Source organism: Spodoptera frugiperda, chromosome 27 (assembly GCF_023101765.2).
Source record: "Spodoptera frugiperda isolate SF20-4 chromosome 27, AGI-APGP_CSIRO_Sfru_2.0, whole genome shotgun sequence".
Classification (NCBI taxonomy): Eukaryota; Metazoa; Arthropoda; class Insecta; order Lepidoptera; family Noctuidae; genus Spodoptera; species Spodoptera frugiperda.
This window is the reverse complement of record NC_064238.1, coordinates 6969653-6987973: the sequence shown is the minus strand read 5'-3', so window position 1 is coordinate 6987973 and position 18321 is coordinate 6969653. Positions and strand designations below refer to the sequence as shown.

The window sequence follows — 18321 nt, the reverse complement described above, 5'->3', positions numbered from 1 at the left end:
TAACTATATACTCATTCTTTCATGTACTAACAAACTTACAAGCCAAATGCTATCATGAGAACACCACAAAACAACACAAGTCGACCTTATAAGTAAACGGATGAACAGAAAAAAGCAAAAAGAAAAATAAGGTAGTACGTTATTTACCAACTAAATAGGCAACGTAATTATCCCCCGAATCCCGGGCCAATTCCAGTGTTTAAGAAAGATAAACGAGAAGAAAAGGAAACTAGCAACAAAACTTGTAACTCACCCCCAACTGGGTTGAATTACTTAACTGCTACCTGATGAATGGGGTTATTGGATTTAACTTTAATTTAGATAGTTATCATCCTATTAACGCTTAATCTTTGCGTTCGTTTTGGCTTATGACGTAAGCTGATTACTGAACGGTATCTACATTTTGGTCAGCGATGCGAACGGTGATCGGAAATCGTTTAGTTTAAACAATAGAGTAGAGTGTGAATTAATAATAGTTTCAGCAATTTGGATATTTTAACGGTTATTTAAAGCTAGTTAATAGTGCTTATCCTAAATACACAAATATTAAATGTAACGTAGGACGACCAATTAATCGGTGACGCCTTTATAAAAAAGTTATGTTGTTAGGAGACTACTCCCGAGTACCAACAATAAATTAATGAAAGCAAAAAGATCGAATTATAAGAGCTTTGAATGCGATTATAATTCAATCCCAGACCGGTGTTGCCCGCTGTTTGCACTCATTGAATTTTCCGGTCACCCCTGGACACAACACCTATAAAAGATTTACGTCATGATGTATCACTTTGCTCACCCCTTATGGGATAGCGTGCGTGAATTCACATCCGTTCAATTAACAACAATGATATATGATAGCAAAGTTTTTAATATTTAATTATCGTTCTCGGCGAATATATTTTTCTGGCCGAAGTAGGGAGAGGCTTATAACTTCATTCCGGCCCGCAATTACATTGCAGTTTATTTTTTGCCGAGCGGCCTGTGTGGCATTCGCGAACATTTCAACAACTGCAAACATTCGTCATTAGTTAACATTATTCATTCATTCGGATGCCTAGTTTTTCAACGTCTGCCTTTTAATGAAATGCCATGAACTTATTTAGGCAACTATTGTTTTGAAGAACCTTGTTCCATTCAAATGCTAAGTCGACGTTGTCTTCAGCTGAACTATGCTTCACAGAAAATTATGGACTGTAAAAAAATAAATACCAACAACGAAAAAAAACTGTATTTTTATGGCACATCTAATTTTCTTGATACGTACCTACTTGTATGTGTACCAACTAGGCAATATTCATGGTGTCATATCAGGTTTTATGATACGAATAGAAATACCATTGCAGAAGACAGACGTCGGGGCGGGAAGGATGGTGCCACGCTGTCACTCTAAGTTCCTATGTTGCGTACGTGATTACTCTCTAAATATTCCACTTTATTGTGCAATCCTCTCCTTGTCATGTGAAGAAGCGAAGCTAGGAACAGCCTGAATAATTTAGTCGGTCGGCGGCGGATCTACCATTTATCCAAATTGTCGCCTCCAACGTGGAAGCAGGGGCGAGAGTTAAAAATGAACGAGCTGTCAGTTTCGCGTCGCGCTCACACCGATTTACTCCAGAAAAAATTGTAACAGTAGAGAAGGGGACTATTTATGTTTGCCGTTTTCAGAGTCAATTTGTAAGCAATCCTGTTTATGTGCTCGTTGCTCGTACAACATCTCTGTCAGTTGTTAAGTTTAGGAGTATTGCGAGTCGTCACTGGTGATCATCGACTTGAACACTTCTAAGAAAAAGATAAATTGTGCTGTCCCTCTCTATACCATTGACATCTACTATCTACCTACGTTAAACTGTTCTGAATATTGTTTTAAATAAAGGTAACAGATAAGAGCTTTATTTAACTCCACTAATTATGCAAAATACAAAATAAAATGCTTTCTTGTAGCCAACATACAAACAGTGAGCTTTATTAGTTTCTGTGGAAACGAAATGGCTCATAATTATAGCATTATTTGAATTGGCTTTTCCATAAACAACAATCGCATGTTCAGAAACTATTCAAATGCGGCAAAATTATAATTCGGTGTCTGTTTCTACACAAGTTGAAATAGAACGGTGTAAAGCCGCGTTAACGCTTTAGTAAATGCCAAGAACTTTCATTCAACCGATGTAGATAATTAAGATTAAGATTAGGTAAGTAAATAGATATTTTTTGTTAAGTAGGTAGGCAATTCAAAACGAAAATCTTTGCCTAAGAGGTATCTAATAAACTCCGTACGTATAAGTAAAATGTAAAATTGCTTTCAATTGTAATCTTTATTTATTTACTAGCTTTTGCCCGCGACTTCGTTCGCGTGGAATAGTGACTTCCGGCAAATTTTTGGTTTTAACCACATAGTTCCCATAGCTATAGGCTGATGATGATGATGATGATGATGAGTTCCCGATCTCGCGGAATCTCTTCAAAAATGAGATGTGGAAGATATTCCAGGGAACTCTTCAAAAATCAACATAATGAGCTCTGCGTTTGATTTTAATAGATGTATACTCACTTAGGGCATTGAAAAAATAGTTTAAAAACGGACTTTAACTAAAGAAATATTATAATCTTTCCGAACTTAAGATGAAAACTAACTTAAAACTAAAGAAAGCTACGAATTACGAATTTATAACAATTAAAAAAGAAATTATATCAGAACCTATCCTTTATGCTATAATAACCAAGCTTAAACTAAATAATTTAAAAGAAACGACTTAAATCTAATCTAATTAATTTATAAATTAGACTTACAATTTTATTAAAAAAACTAACTACAGTAACTACTAATAATCGATATCAAACTAAACCTACGTTAAAAAGTTTAACCAGAAAACCAGGAAAACCCAACAAATAAACTTATTAATTGACAAATACAACGAAACCAATTTAGAATATACGAAACAGCAGGACCACTACAGACAAATAATCATACGACTGATAATACACATTTTCTACAATAGTACCGAAGCGCTCGGCCGATACCCAACCAAATAATTGTAACAAAACCATAGCGCAATCTATTTCGATCCCAACGCCATCTATCGAGGATAAAGACAACTTGGATTATTTATTTATACTCCGTTCGGGCATTTTCTTTGTACTAAAAGTTTAATTATATTGATATAATTTTTTTCATACTACTACATACTTTCTACATACTTTTTACTATTTGTTAACCTTTTTTTCGATGAATTAAAACAATAACATGAACCGAAGTCGTGTAACGATCGACATAGAATTATCTATACTCCGTTAAAGCGTTTTCTTTGTACTAAAAGTTGTATTATGTTATATTTTTCATTGCTTTTTACTATTTTGTAAAAACAAATTTCCAATGAATTAAAACAATAACATGAACTGAACAATTGTAATTACACCATTGCGCGATCAACGCCATCTATCTACGGAGTATAGGAACAGCCCGACATTGTTCAATTCCGTACTATAAGTACGAAATTGAACAATAGATGGCGCTGTATGTCCGGAATAATTTTTTTTTTATTTTATTTTTATTTTATTTTTATTTTATTTTATTTTTTTAATTTTACTTTTTTTTTATTTTTATTTTTTTTTACTTTTTATTTTATTTTTATTTTTTTTTATTTTTATTTAATTTTTATTTAATTTTTATTTAATTTTATTTAATTTTTATTTATTTTTTATTTTATTTTTATTTTATTTTTATTTTATTTTATTTTTATTTTATTTTTATTTTATTTTTATTTTATTTTTATTTTATTTTTATTTTATTTTTATTTTATTTTTATTTTATTTTTATTTTATTTTTATTTTATTTTTATTTTATTTTTATTTTATTTTTATTTTATTTTTATTTTATTTTTATTTTATTTTATTTTTATTTTATTTTTATTTTATTTTTATTTTATTTTATTTTTATTTTATTTTTATTTTATTTTTATTTTTATTTTTATTTTTATTTTATTTTATTTTTATTTTTATTTTTATTTTTATTTTTATTTTATTTTATTTTTATTTTATTTTTATTTTTATTTTTATTTCATTTTTATTTTATTTTTTGATTTTTGAAATAAAAATATATCTATGTCCTTTCTAAGGTTCTAAACTATATCTGTACCAAATTTCAACCAAATCCGTCAAATAGTTGCGGAGATTAATGGTATAAGCATAGAATGTTCGACGTGATTCTTTAATTTGACATAACTTTTTTATTTATGAACCGATTGACATGAAACAAACACTAAATGTAAATTTAAGCATCCCACAATATATTCGTGAAAACCGCATCCAACTCGGATCAGCCGTTTCTGAGATTAGCGCGCACAGACGAACAGACAAACAGACAAACAGACAAACAGACAAACAGACAAACAGACAAAAAAAAAGTTAATTACATTTTTGGGTTCGACATCGACATAACAATAACCCCTGCTATTTTTTTTATTTTTATTTTCAATGTACAGACAGCACTTTTCTACGATTTTATTATATGTATAGATAAAGATTCACATAAGTAGGTATTAGTCTCTAGTTCAACTGAAAAGAATAAAAATGTAGCGTTTAAAAAAGAATTTCGCAATATAATATAATAATATAATGTAATAGATTTTCTTCTCCAATAAGTACATACCTAGTACCTACCTACTTATATCTTCGAAAACCTTAGGTACCTATAATATAAAAAGGTACAGGTTCTGTACAGAGGATAACACTATTGCACTGACATAAAATTGAAGGAGCACGTAAATCAAATAATAAAGGAAAATTCCATTACAGTCCCAGGTCAGATAGCCGAAGATTTCTCGCGAAAAAGAATTTCATTTCGTTTGTAAGGAAGTTTAAAAGTAGTAAATACCTACCTATAAGAAAATCTACCAATACATAGGTATGTAAACCTGTCTAATGTTGGAACTATGAATTCACTTTATTATATTTTTTTATAGAAGTAGGTAGTAGGTACCAATTTCCGTTTTTGTTTAGATTTAGGCAGGTATGTATTTATATGAAAGATGTTTTAGCTTTTGGGGAAAAACGACTAAGACAAAGAGTATGGGACTCTTGCTGCGTAACATGTCGCGGGTTCGATACTCGCGTCGGGCAAAAGTGCTAATGGATTTCGATGATTACCTTATTAGTTACTACGGTACATAGGTAACTATGTATATACCTAAGTACACCTATTTCGATCAAATTGTAAGTTTATTTCTTAACAAACAGTTTATAGAGTTATAAGTATTTCAAACCCACTTTATAAGTAGGTAAAGGTAACTCCGGTTAGTGCATATAATAATATTAAGTGGGCACCGTTCAAGCATCGCATGTCAAAGTTGGTAACAAATTGGTTTCAGCTGAACACACAGGTAACTAGGCCGCGATATTTGTTAAACTGATTTAAACCCGTAATGCATTCAATATTCATAAGTTCTGTTAACCGTGTCATTTTAAATTGGTGTGGGGACTTTATTTATAGACACGTAGGTTGTAGGTAAGTAAATAGGTACTTTTACATCACCCACAAAGTTTCAATACGACCAATGTTGAATTTCGACTCCAGTTGGCACAATAGTTGGGTGACCGGTCCCTGCGCAACGTATAACGGGTTTGATTCCAACATCGCAATTTTAAGAATATGAGCTTGCTGTTATTGCAGCGTAAGTTCCATCTTTGAGAAGTGGCTTGAGATACGCTAATGAGATATGAGAGTTTGAGCAGGTAGGTGCCTTCTGTTTCTGATAGGGCGAGAGGAAACGCCCGGGTGTCATCATGGGAGAGCCATGCTTCGACACGAATGGGCCGGCTCGACCGGAGTGGCACCATAACCTCACATAATACGTGAAACAACGTTAGCGTCCGGCCGGCAACGCACTTTTAACACCTCTGGTGTTTCGGGTGTCCATGGGCGGCGGCGACTGCTTACCATCAGGAGCATACGGTGGTGGCGTGCCCTGTTGGAAGATGTTTACTTACCGAGGTACCTAAGTATTATGTGACAAGTGTCCACTTGTATCTTACACCCTCTGTGCAAGGAACTACCACAAAATGTCACAAAATCACAAGTACTGGAAGTAAAGAAATAATAAAATTAAACTAAATAAAATATAATATAAAAAATGAAATAAATTATAATGTAGGTCAACCAGGAGGTTTAGGTAAATAAAAGGCGTAACTTGTGTTATTAAAATTTTATTAAATTAATAGTTAATACATCATTATCAAGGCTTTAAGGCCACATGAACTAAAAGCTATTTATTTAGAAGTAACTAGCGCAGCTGAATACACCTAGACTTGCTAGATGGGGGTCCATTACAGGATTCAAATCAAATGAGGCCATATCAATAATAGAAATCATTTTCTAACTCAAAATACTTATTTGTAACATACATACAATAAAAATACAGTATGTTATTATATATAACTTTGTGAGTCATCTTAGAGATTGTTTCTAAAAGAAATTCAATCTTCCCTGACTTAAGGCTAAACTGGTAAAGCTAAACTTAGTTATTTGATAAGTTGGTACAGACATAAGCATTCTCACACTGCACAAAGTGCAATTAATTATATAAAAATAAACAGAAGTGGTTTTAAGTAAAAATTACGTGCACCGAATTGTGATATTTATTCCAGCGACATTATGAGTCTGTATTGAAATAAATGCAAAATAAATACATTTTATTTAATTATACTAGTCAGTAGTCCCTGGTATGTTTGGTCACCCACTTCCATTTAGAATTACTAGTGCTCGAATATACAATTATTTAGCAGGGGCGACGGTCGGGGCCACGACGACGCGGCGCCGACTTCAAGATGTTGTCGACACGGAGGATCATCTCAGCTGCTTCTGAGGCAGACAGCAGCACCTGACGCTTCACTACGTAAGACTCTGTGATACCCAGTTTCTTCATGTCACCGACGCGGCCGTTTTGCATGTCTGTGAAATACAATACATGTAAATTAATTTTATTTTTATTTTTTGTTTAAAACATATTTAAATGCTATGAATCTAGTATCAAATGTATTATCACATCTAAAATCTTTTAAATACACACTTACTGTGACTGCCCCAACAAAAACAAGACAATTTTAACATGAATCATTTGAACATAGGTTGGACAGTTTTATCGTAAGTATGTAACAGTTGAAAAATTATGTAATCTGTAGTTTTGCTACATGATATAAAGTGCAAGTAATTTCCAAAGTGCTAATACTAAAGAAACATTTTGTACACAAGAAAATATCAATTATACTATTATTTATTACTCACCCAAACCCATGGTGGTTTCTCCCTGAGCGTGGTGGGCGCGGAGCCGTGAGATGAGGTCTGCGGAGTCGTAACCAGCGTTGTCGGCGACGGCAGAGGGCAGGCGGCGCAGGGCCACGGCGAACGCCTCGGCCGCTGCAGACTCCTTACCAGCAGTACGAGCCGCAATGCGAGACACGGCTTCCGCCATCAACATCTCGCTAGCACCTATCAAATCAAATATGAAGGTTATAAATCAGGACGAGTGCACAAATAATATCTCCAAGCCATATGATAAAAATGTCCACAAAACATTGTAAGAGAAACACAACATTGTATAAGGGAGAGCTATGGTTCAGCAAAAATGAACCATTGACCGGATTGATACCATGGCCTAACAGGATACGAGTGTGAATTCACACTTGCGTTGCATTTCGCCATGTGAGTGAGATTATTGTAAAAAAAGTTACTATACCCTGTGCGCTATAACAAGGTGCGGCTGACAGATGCCAGTATGACGTTGACGTCTCTCTTTAGGGATGGACATTAGAAAATTTTTTTTTTATCGCTATCGATACTCGCAGCATACATTTAATTCTCTTGAATTTTTTTATTAAATGTGTGTGTTATTTAGTTGTGCAGTCTAACTACGTGTATATACTTGTCAAAATAAATATTTTATGACCGAGCCCTGAGGTGTTTCAGAGTTACAGTTTTACAGAACCGTGAAGAAAACAAGGATATATTAGTTTGTATTTGTTAGATTAAGTACCACCACGCATTATCAATGGCGCCGGAAATGTCTAGAAAAATGCCTATTACATATTTCTGCTCAGATAATGTCACTGTGGTTTGGGCAGAGAGAGCCGCGTCTACAGTGGATTTACCCACATAATTAAAGGTTTTATAAGAATGATAATTGAACGACGCACGATTTTCGTTTTTTATTCTAAAAAAACATCGACTACCTATCCATCGTAGCCGTACATCCCATCACTAAACACGACTATGGTTTTACGTTATACGCATAACACTTTACTTTATTTTTCATTTCATTAGATTTTAATTGAATACTAGAACATTCCGGTTGGTTTTAATTTAATTAACTATGCATCCAAATGATTTAACATAATACGAATGTGATACAGCTAAAATATTAAGGCATAATTTTTAAATCGCAGCAACTTTCAAGAGTGATACGAAACGTTACTGAATCTGTCAGCCGCACCTTGTTAGAGCGCATTAGGTATAAGTTAAGAACTATTATTTACCTCCACCATAAACCACTTTAGGTTCCTTGACGGTGGCGGCGAGTACGCAAAGCGCGTCGTGCAGAGATCGCTCAGCCTCATCAATAACTTGCTGTGTGGCACCACGGATCACAATAGTGCAAGCAGAGCCCAGCTCTACTCCAGAGAAACGGATCAGGCACTCATCACCGATCAATACCTGGAAGTAGACAATATAATAATGGTTACTTCGTTTTACAAAATAATGGTGCAAATGTAGGTTATTGATGAATTGATAACATATTTTTATACAGCCAAAACTATTTACATAACATAATATACACAAGAAACTATGTGAACTAGTGGACGCCTAGTGGTCGAAATTCGACCATATACGATTTAATTTACAATACCACTTTCCATACGTTCAAGGATAATTTTTATTTAACAAATTGCTATTAGTTTTGTTGTGAAATTCAAATTAATGTATTCCGGCGGATCATGAATAACCAAACCTCCTTCAATAAGAAACCTCTTTTCATATGAGACGTGAGAATATCATCGCAATGTCTGTCAACTACGATGACGTTTTGTCAAATACGATGCTATGCATGGTAGTGTGTGTAATGTTTTATTTATTGATTAAATATACTTTATAAGCATTATTTTTGAAAAATATTAGCATTTTTCACTTCTCCTACACATAAACTGTGTACCAAATTTTATGCTCCTACGTCCGCGCAATTTTCGTAAAAAGGTTCCGAAAGTTTTTGCATCACGTATTAATATATAGATTTTACCTGTTCAATGACTTTGCAATGTCCCAGTTTGACTTTGTCGGGTGAGTCGAAAGTAGACACGATTTCTCCTCCAGTAACGAGCGCGAGACGCTCAATACCATCGAAGTCGGCATGCTCGATAGCCATCACGCCAGCATCGGCGAACAACTGCTCAGGGTAGTTGTAGATGAGTTGTCTGTTGAAAAAAGAAATGCAAAATTATAACACTGCACATGCAAAAGGCTCCACTTCCTAAACACTATCTCTTCTTTAAGTTTAAACAAGCATTGGCCCTCAATATATGACATAATGATTTATTTAGTCAGCTTTGTAGACTATAGCATCTTTATTTCATGTTAACTCCCACGTAACTATAGGATTATATCAGCCATAAGACGTCCACTGCTGAACATAGGCCTCCCCCAATTACTTTCAGATAAGCTGGTTGGAAGCGACCTGCATCCAGCGGTTCTCTGCAACCTTAATCACATTGTCTGTCTACCTTGTGTATGGACATACTACTCTACGTTTACCAGTACTCATCCATCCACCATTGGTTCTCCACCCTATGTGCCCTGCCCACTGCCACTTCAGATTGCTTATCTGCTGTTCTATATCAGTTTGATATGTGTTTCATGTAATGTACCTTTTTCCAGACCCTTTGTCGGGCAAATTTTATAGAACTTATATTTTAAAATCATAATTTACCTGTTGATGAATACATTGCACTTGTGAGCTAGGATCTTGTTAACTTTGTCCTTCATCTTCTCCTTCTCAGCTACTTCGAGTTCTGCAATCTTGGCCATAGAGTCTACTTTGATAGTGGAACCAAAAACTTTGATCTTGTCTGTGTCCATAGGAGTGTTGGCTATAAGGATGTTGGCATTCTCAATGCGCTTGGGTTGATGTACTCCCACCTGCAATAGGAATGATGTCATTATTTTGTTATTTGATAGCAGCTGAATATCTATCAGCAGTTTTCTCTTCAATAGATTGCAATATTGTATCTTCAGTAACTTCAAACTATTGCAATATATTTATTTATTTAATCTTTAATGTACACAATACAATAAAATAGTGGTATATAAGGCAAACTTAATGCCATATGGTATTCTCTACCAGTGAGCCTTAGGGTTATACATACATATATTCAATGTATTCTGTAGATATTTGGGGATTTTCATAACAAACATTACTTTTGAAATACCAACTATTTACTATTTCTAAACACAATTAAATTAATCCCAACATCTACAGTTTTAGGAGAAAAAATGCAGGAGAAAGTTCAAGTTCAAATGTACCTTTTTGTTCAATAGGAAACCTTCATCAAGGAAAGATTCCTCCAGGAGACCACCAGAAATCTTGATAATCTGGATGGCTTTCAAGTTGCCAGAGCCCTTGAGACGGAGCACTGCATCTACAGCTAGCTTTGTGAAGTGTCTGAAATGATTTGAAAGAAACTATTAGACATGGTAACTGCATAAAAATTTTCCTTTTCTTTGTTTTTGTTTAAAAATGTTACTTTTTCCATTTACTTTTCCCAGTTTCATACAGTCCCTCGATAATAAGCACAGTAAATCATGTAATTTTTTTGATTTGATAATACAAATGGTGGAAAATTATAACAACAAAAGTAACAAAAACCCATACATTACAGAAAATAACTTACTCTTTGTGGTTTGACAGGATTTTAGAACTTAATGTGGTGCGGGCAATGTTCTCAAGGTCAGCCCGGAGAGCAGCTTCATTGAAACTCTTTTCATGGTCAAAGCTAGAGTCAGCAAGAGCTTGTTTAGCAGCATCTACAGCAATACGCCATCCAGCAATCACAGTCTGGGGGTGGAGCTTCTGTTCAATGAGCTTCTCAGCTTCGCGGAGCAGTTCAGCAGCTGAAATGATTGGTTCATGTTGATATCTGACACATATTCACCTATTTTATTAAATTAAAAATCTATAATTTTAAAAGCACAACTCAATGTTCATGCAGTGAAAGTAAGAAGAAACAAAGAGTTATTGAAGCTAAGTAGTGTTGAATTAGCTTTATCTTTCAAAACAGGAACTTTGCTTACCCAAAACAGTAACAGATGTGGTGCCGTCTCCAACTTCGTCATCCTGCACTTTGGACATATCAACCAAAATCTTGGCTGCTGGGTTGTCAACACCAATGGACTTCAAAATAGTAGCGCCGTCATTCGTAACCTCAACCTAAACAAAAAAATATTTTTTGGTCTTGTCTTCAAGTATACTTGTGTATTACTAACATAACAGTACATTAGCATTTTAAATATGTTTACCTGGCCACTATTTCTGCCACAGGACACCAGAATTTTGTCCATACCCTTAGGACCAAGGGTACTTTTCACCAAATCTCCAATAGCGATGGCACCAATGAAACTGGACATACGAGCCACCTCGGCTTTTTCTTCTTCCGCCTCATTTTTAAGAATTCTGATAGGGTTGAGTGACACCTGAACAATAATTTCATGTGATCAAGGCACACGTGCGACAAGAACAACGGTTCGAACATTTCATGATTATTCACAAATCGTTATCATAATTGATGACTAAACTATTGCAAAACGTTCATCACGTTGTAAATATTTCATACTTTCTTACCATTTTCACTGTTTTTGTCCGGTTACTATTTTACACTAATAAAGAAAACCGGCTAAAATAATACCAGAAATCTACAGGCGAGAACTGACAGAACCAAAAGCAAGCACGTCTTGCTATGTTGCCATTACAAAATATTTTTTTCTTTTAAAACGTTGCAACATTATCACTAATAAGGATTTCTATTAACGGCCCTACAGCGGTAGTGGACATTGATCACTCTGCAAGACTTGAAGGGTTGGTAATATTATTTGCAAAAATAGGTCGTTTATTTGTATGATACAACTAATGGACTTGTATCATATGAAATATATTTTCTAAAAATCTTGAATTTTGTATAAATCTAAAACTTTAGCCAAGTAATTTTCTACAAAGATTATAACTCCAAACAAATACATTAAAATCTGCAGAGCCAGCCCAATGAGAAATGAATGCTTCGTACAAATTCTGTTTATGCGTTAGTGGAGAGAAAACTAGTAAGTATCTAATATAACATAGCAGATAACTAACAGTTACAGACGTAAACTTCATAAAATGCCATGCAAAGTAATAAATTTTAGTACATATGAGTCAAATAGTTTCTTTTGATAAGGAAAGGGTTCATTTATGAATTATTTATTATATTTTTTTACATTTATAAGATTGAAGGGAAATAAAACTTTTTTCTTATACATTTTGTGCTGGATAGTGAATAGTGAGACTTTATAGGTCGATAAAGCTGGTAACATTTTTTCATAGATTAATAGAAGTGATATATGATGATAGAAGGACCAATCACGAGAGTTGTATAAATCGAAAACGTTATCCGATTGGTGAATAGACCTATAATTGATTTGGGAACGTAATCGCACATGACGTCATGAATGTGTCACGCTGTTGATTGTTCTTCTGTCATTCGAGAAAATCCAGAATTTTAATTCGCTAGCCGTGCCTTCGCCATATTTATATTGAACATAATCAGAATCCTAGATTTCAGCTTTTTTACATAGTTGCAAAAAGTGTCGAAAGTTTCATTTTGTGTCACTGAAGTGAAGTTTATCAACACAGTAAAAAATGGAAGACCAAAGTGGAAGCTCCGGGCCTAGAGTAAGCGACAAACGTTTGGCTCAAACTCAAGCCAAAGTCGATGAAGTGGTTGGCATTATGCGCGTTAATGTCGAGAAAGTATTGGAGAGGGACCAAAAGTTGTCAGAACTAGACAACCGAGCTGATGCTTTACAGCACGGGGCAGCGCAGTTTGAGCAACAGGCTGGAAAACTGAAACGAAAGTATTGGTGGCAGAATCTGAAAATGATGCTAATTATCGGAGCTATCGGGGCAGTTCTACTTATCATAATCATTGTGTGGGCAACATCCGGGTCAGGCGGCAGCTCCCCCGCTCCTGCCCCGCCTGCTGTTACTGAAACTCCTGCTTCTGGACGATAGTCATCAAAATTATCTTTAATACTTTGATATGGAAACATTTATGCTGCTCTTTATAAAATAACGCAAGTTTAGACAAACTAAATGCGACTGAACAGTATGTATGAAATCTATATTTTGTATATTCAACGATTAACCAACGCACACATATATTCCTATTGTAAGATATACATCTTGGTAAATGTTTTGATATTTTTCTATAAATTGTATTAAAATAGTACCTAACTGTTGATACCGTTTAAGTGGATCAAATTCACTCATATAAGACTTGTTTACAAATTGTTATACTTCTAAAAAGAGGAATAGAAATTTTAACTATCAAGTGCTGCTTTTGCACAATTTTTGTAATGTATACAACAGTTATAAATATAAATGTACATGTAATTTATAAAGTGGCCAACTTTTGTACAGATTCACTTTGTGATAAGTAGTATTAAATGCAAAGATTGTTAATATTGTGAAGCCTGCAGCCTGCGGCCTACTGTACCAGCTGGTTGGATGAACAGTTGACACAGCGAACTGATATTTAACTACACAACTTTAATGTGATTGTACTTTGCTTAAAGAGGGGAAACCCTGTGTAATCACTTGCAAAATTAATATATTGTTATATGTATTAAGTTAGGTAAATATGTTATTGGAAGCCAGTGTTTGTATAAACAATAACAACAACTTGTTTCACATTATGCTGCTTTTTATTTGATCACTTTATGCTGTAAGTTAAAGATTAATTAATTTTCATGTCCGCATAATGTGAAAAAAGTGCTACTGCACAAAACATTTAGTTTTAATTTATCGTAATATGTAATTAGCACATTTGTCAGTTGGTATTGATTTTTATTATTTAGTTATCAATATGTTTATGCATTTTCAAGATTACTAATTTTAAAGGCAGTTGGGACCAACTTTGCGCTTACATTACACACCATCTTAGGTCCAGTTACTAATTGGGTCTAGATACAAACTAGTTTGATGTTGTAAGCAAAGTGTATGTAATATCATAATCTTAGTTGTTTTGTATTCTGTAAGAAATAATAAATATATGTATTTCTTCAATATTGTGCGAGTTTTGTTGTTTTACAGACAAGTATTTAGTACTTGTGTGTTGTCTTATCAAATGTGAATGCTTAAAACTGTTATCTACATTGTAGATGTAGATAAGGAGCCAGTGATTCACATAACAATCATTTTATGGCCTCAAAATGTTTTTGTGATCATGTGTCACACACTTTATGCACTAGTGCCACAATATTAATTGTGGTACAATTGACTCAATTGAGTTAAAGGGAAAACAAGAGTATTCCTTTGTATCATTAAATACTACTACACTGTACATAGCTAAGTACTGTGTCATGTAAAACATACTGTAAAATTGCATTTCAGAAACAAAACTATCTTATGAAAGCAGTATCATAGTTATAAAACTTTACCAAAATATTTTCTAACATTTCTGATGTTGAGTACAATCAGGAAAACTTTTCCTGTATAAAGGAAAATTATTTTTCCTTAATCAATTACGGTACAACAAGGCAACAAGTAGCTAGGCTAGCCTTCATTTTGATAGACCACAAAATATGATTGCTATAAAATATAGTTCTTATTGGTGATAATAGGTGGCGCTACTGTGTTTATAACTGAGTCGTTGTGTTATCACTATTTTTAAGGAACTAGGTCAGAACTTCGTTTTAGTGAACAACCTGCAGACATCTTCATTATGCTTCACAACACAAACGTAACAAGGTCGTAAAAAATTAAATCAATAGATTGATTCGTTCGTACTTTTTCTCCGAAAAGGTGTTGAGGCAGAAATGTTAGTCACTAAATATCCATTTACCTACATTTTATATTTGTTAGCAATGTTAATAGGCACAGCACGTGGTGTCGAGCTTTCAAATATGTACCTACATAGTAACAAAATATTGTTAATGTAACCGACCCTATAAAATATCTGTAGTCTTTTTGCTTTTGATAAATGAAACCCTATGTTGTTTGTAATAGAGGGGTCACTTAATAAGCAAATAATCAAATCAACTAATGAACGAACGTAATTGGACAGCAAAATTAATTTAAATTAGTGTTCCTACAATTAATTATTGCATTTGAGCTAAACTTTTTGCTCACGATAAGATAATCTGGTCCAGCAGTGTTATGTAGGCGGTATTTACTGAGTTTGACACCTACATAACGATAACGCTATGTCCTTTTATGGAAATCTATCCGGCCAGAGAACATCATGCTTACAAACTGGATATGTCTTACTCATTTTTTTCAAAGTACATTACTAATTTGTCCTCTGACGTGGGTGCGTTAATAAACATACAATTGCACAAACACCCAGAACAACGAAAAGTCTCTGTACCTACGGGAAATGAACCAGCCGAGGTGCGGCAGCCGATTGCTCAGCTACTGCGCTAATCCTACAGTCAAATACTTTGACCCCTTGACCGCCATGTAAAATTTTAACTATCTGCTTTTGCCAGCTTCTTCGCGGTCCCGTACGATAAAAAGTTGCCGATGTGTTATTCCAGACCATACCTAATCATTTCGTTCCCTTTAAACTTTTTGACGTGATTGAGTAACAAACATACACACAAATTCACAAACTTTCGCATTCATAATATTTATAAGATTTAAAAAACACCTAAAAGCAGTAAACATTTCTTGTTTTGAAGTAAGCACCTACCTAACATTTTGGTGACCTTTATTTTTAAATGCATCGAACTTTTGGCGGCACAAGTGGACGTTTAAACTTTTGAAGCGTTATTGGCGGCAGCATCGATTCTTATTCTGAGATTTACTTAAAACAACTTTTAAAAAGTGTTGTTACTTTTAGCAATAGACTAACATAGTATTAGTTATTTATTATTTAATTAAAATGAACATTACGAAAAATTTAATATGCACAATGTATCAATCAAACAACTTTGATTCATAATATAATTATTACACGATATATTGTTTGAAATAATATACATCTAAATACCTCATAAAATTCATCGTCTTCCTCTTCATCTAGCAGGTGGTCTACAAGTTGGTGATTGGACATCATTTTGCTACAATTAAATTGATAACGTAACGCACGAAACAATATAGAAGAAAATGGTAAATGTAGTAAGTAGACTAAACGGTCTAGTTCAGTTGTGACATGTACCTACACTTTAAATTTTGAAGCAAATGAAATGTGATAACTACCCTCATTTCACAACACTAATAAAGGCAGAAATATATTACCGTGTCGTGACGTGTCAGAAGCAGTACCTACATTTACTATGGTTATAGAGCCTTTCTTGACTTATGCTTACATCATGATAAAAGACAAAAAGTTAATTACTTAGTTCATTTTATTTAATAGTTAATTTTTATAGCCCAAATTTTATTATTGAATAGCACTCATCACAGGCAATTAATTAGGCATACAGAGGAATGTTTTTACTGGTAGGTAATGGGTTGGTGTTTGACTACCGTCTCGCCTGCTGGAAAGCGACCTAATTACTCACGACTTGAAGAAAAAGAATGCATAAAAATTTCTAAAAACATCGATGATAACTTTTATTATAATATTATGTATTATTGAATTGACCCCGTTGATTCCGGATCACTGGCGTCATGTTTAATCACGTTTCACATTTCTGTCTGACTTTCCGTCGTAATGGTTGCAGTGATGTTAATTTCTAAAAATAAACCACACGCCAAGGCAACTTCCAAGTCAAATGATTTATACAAGCGTGCAAATATGTACGCAATCAATTTACCCTCGCATATCTGTGGGTTCTGAGTACATAGCAACTGTGTGATTATACATAATATAATAATGTGCAATTGTGCATGGTAATTTGAAGTAGGTAAGTACCTAGTACCTACATACTTATGTATTGAGATACATAGTACAATACGGTACTGCTTTAGGTCTTTATAATCAACCTGATCCATGTCCATACAATTTATTGTGTGTTTTTACCTGTAATTAACATACGGTACTAAAATAACGACATTTCGCATAGGTAACCAAGCCAGCTAGTTAATTAGGTAGTTTATCAGTATCCGATTACGTATTTTACAAAAATAACCGGGAGACTGGTCACATTTTGAATAGGCGTAGGTTCTTTGATTAGGTAGCTACATAAATGTCACCTGCTTAGTTGAAGCGCACCTTGGCCGGCTTGGCCCTTTGGGAAATAATTTAACATTAACATGTAGGTAGCTATTTTGCATTATTTGAAACATGTCACTATGTTGAACAATAATAATTTTATTTTGTAATTTGTTATCACCAAATACGGCCATAATATCATTTGTTTACAATGCAATGGTGACTTAGGTCAGTGTATGATGAACTAAACGACTACCTCTGATGTCACCCAATTACTGGGTGCACTATTATAGGATTAGGTACATATACATAGTATCAACATCACGCTTGTTATTTTCCTTAAGGCCCGAATGAATATAAAGAGTTAGTTAGCAATTAGCATACCTATAGGTACCTATTGTCTCTATTGATGTCCTAATTTATTAATACAAAATTAATAAGCGCCATTATATATAATTTGGTGCCCCTTATCGGTGCTGAAGGTGGCCACCGGAGTGGTTTTAATGAGGTAAAAGTCTCACACTCCCTAGTCTTTCTCCCCAAAAACCTGGCGCCATTTGAATGTGTTCCCCGTTATAAAAAATGAACATTGGGGTATTATGAATTATCCAGGAATTGGTGTATTTTATATACTAAACACTTTTAATCGGCATAATGTGTAGAAGCAGCTAATAAAAGCGTGTAATAGAACCAATATATTGGTAGTTTGGTCATGCTTGCGATACACACGATTGTGTAAACTGCAGTAGCCAGTAGCAGTACGTCAGGTAACAATGTTGAATAACCGGCCATGCCGTATGTACTGTTTCGTCGTAATTATAATTAATTGCGTTAATTGGCGAACAGCAAAAACATGAGCATTGTGTGGTCTTGCTACCTACCTACCACGTGGGTTAAAAATAACTGGTTACCTTATGTTGTTTTCTGGAAAAATCA

The 18321-nt window shown here is 34.1% G+C and overlaps 2 protein-coding genes across 3 annotated transcripts; one reads left to right on the top strand and one right to left on the bottom strand.

Moving 5' to 3' along the window:
- Window positions 1–6182: 6182 nt before the first annotated feature.
- On the bottom strand, window positions 6183–16436 carry LOC118263692 (T-complex protein 1 subunit beta). 2 transcript variants are annotated; one of them, XM_035575835.2, is made up of 10 exons: window positions 16279–16436; window positions 11555–11728; window positions 11330–11465; window positions 10930–11149; window positions 10562–10700; window positions 9969–10177; window positions 9282–9456; window positions 8524–8701; window positions 7277–7480; window positions 6183–6943 (listed from the first exon to the last, which is right to left on the bottom strand). In XM_035575835.2, the coding sequence occupies exons 1-10, from the start codon at window positions 16342–16344 to the stop codon at window positions 6771–6773; spliced, it is 1674 nt and encodes a 557-aa protein (XP_035431728.1). In that variant the 5' UTR covers window positions 16345–16436; the 3' UTR covers window positions 6183–6770. The 2 variants fall into 2 exon arrangements, with proteins under 2 accessions (XP_035431728.1, XP_035431729.1); XM_035575836.2 differs by lacking the exon at window positions 16279–16436 and adding an exon at window positions 11877–12034.
- LOC118263693 (synaptobrevin-1) lies at window positions 12764–14353 on the top strand. The gene has a single exon (XM_035575837.2). The coding sequence runs from the start codon at window positions 12927–12929 to the stop codon at window positions 13296–13298; it is 372 nt and encodes a 123-aa protein (XP_035431730.1). The 5' UTR covers window positions 12764–12926; the 3' UTR covers window positions 13299–14353.
- Window positions 16437–18321: the final 1885 nt, after the last annotated feature.

What these genes read in the sequence shown, in the direction of transcription:
- LOC118263693 (XM_035575837.2), top strand. Translation starts at nt 12,927, where the DNA reads ATGGAAGACCAAAGTGGAAGCTCCGGGCCTAGAGTAAGCGACAAACGT.
- LOC118263692 (XM_035575835.2), bottom strand. Translation starts at nt 16,344, where the DNA reads ATGATGTCCAATCACCAACTTGTAGACCACCTGCTAGATGAAGAGGAA. An exon ending in GTGGCAGAAATAGTGGCCAG is followed by an intron (nt 11,466 to 11,554) that starts GTAAACATATTT and finishes TTTTTTGTTTAG; the next exon opens with GTTGAGGTTACGAATGACGG. An exon ending in ATTGCAAAGTCATTGAACAG is followed by an intron (nt 8,702 to 9,281) that starts GTAAAATCTATA and finishes GTCTACTTCCAG; the next exon opens with GTATTGATCGGTGATGAGTG.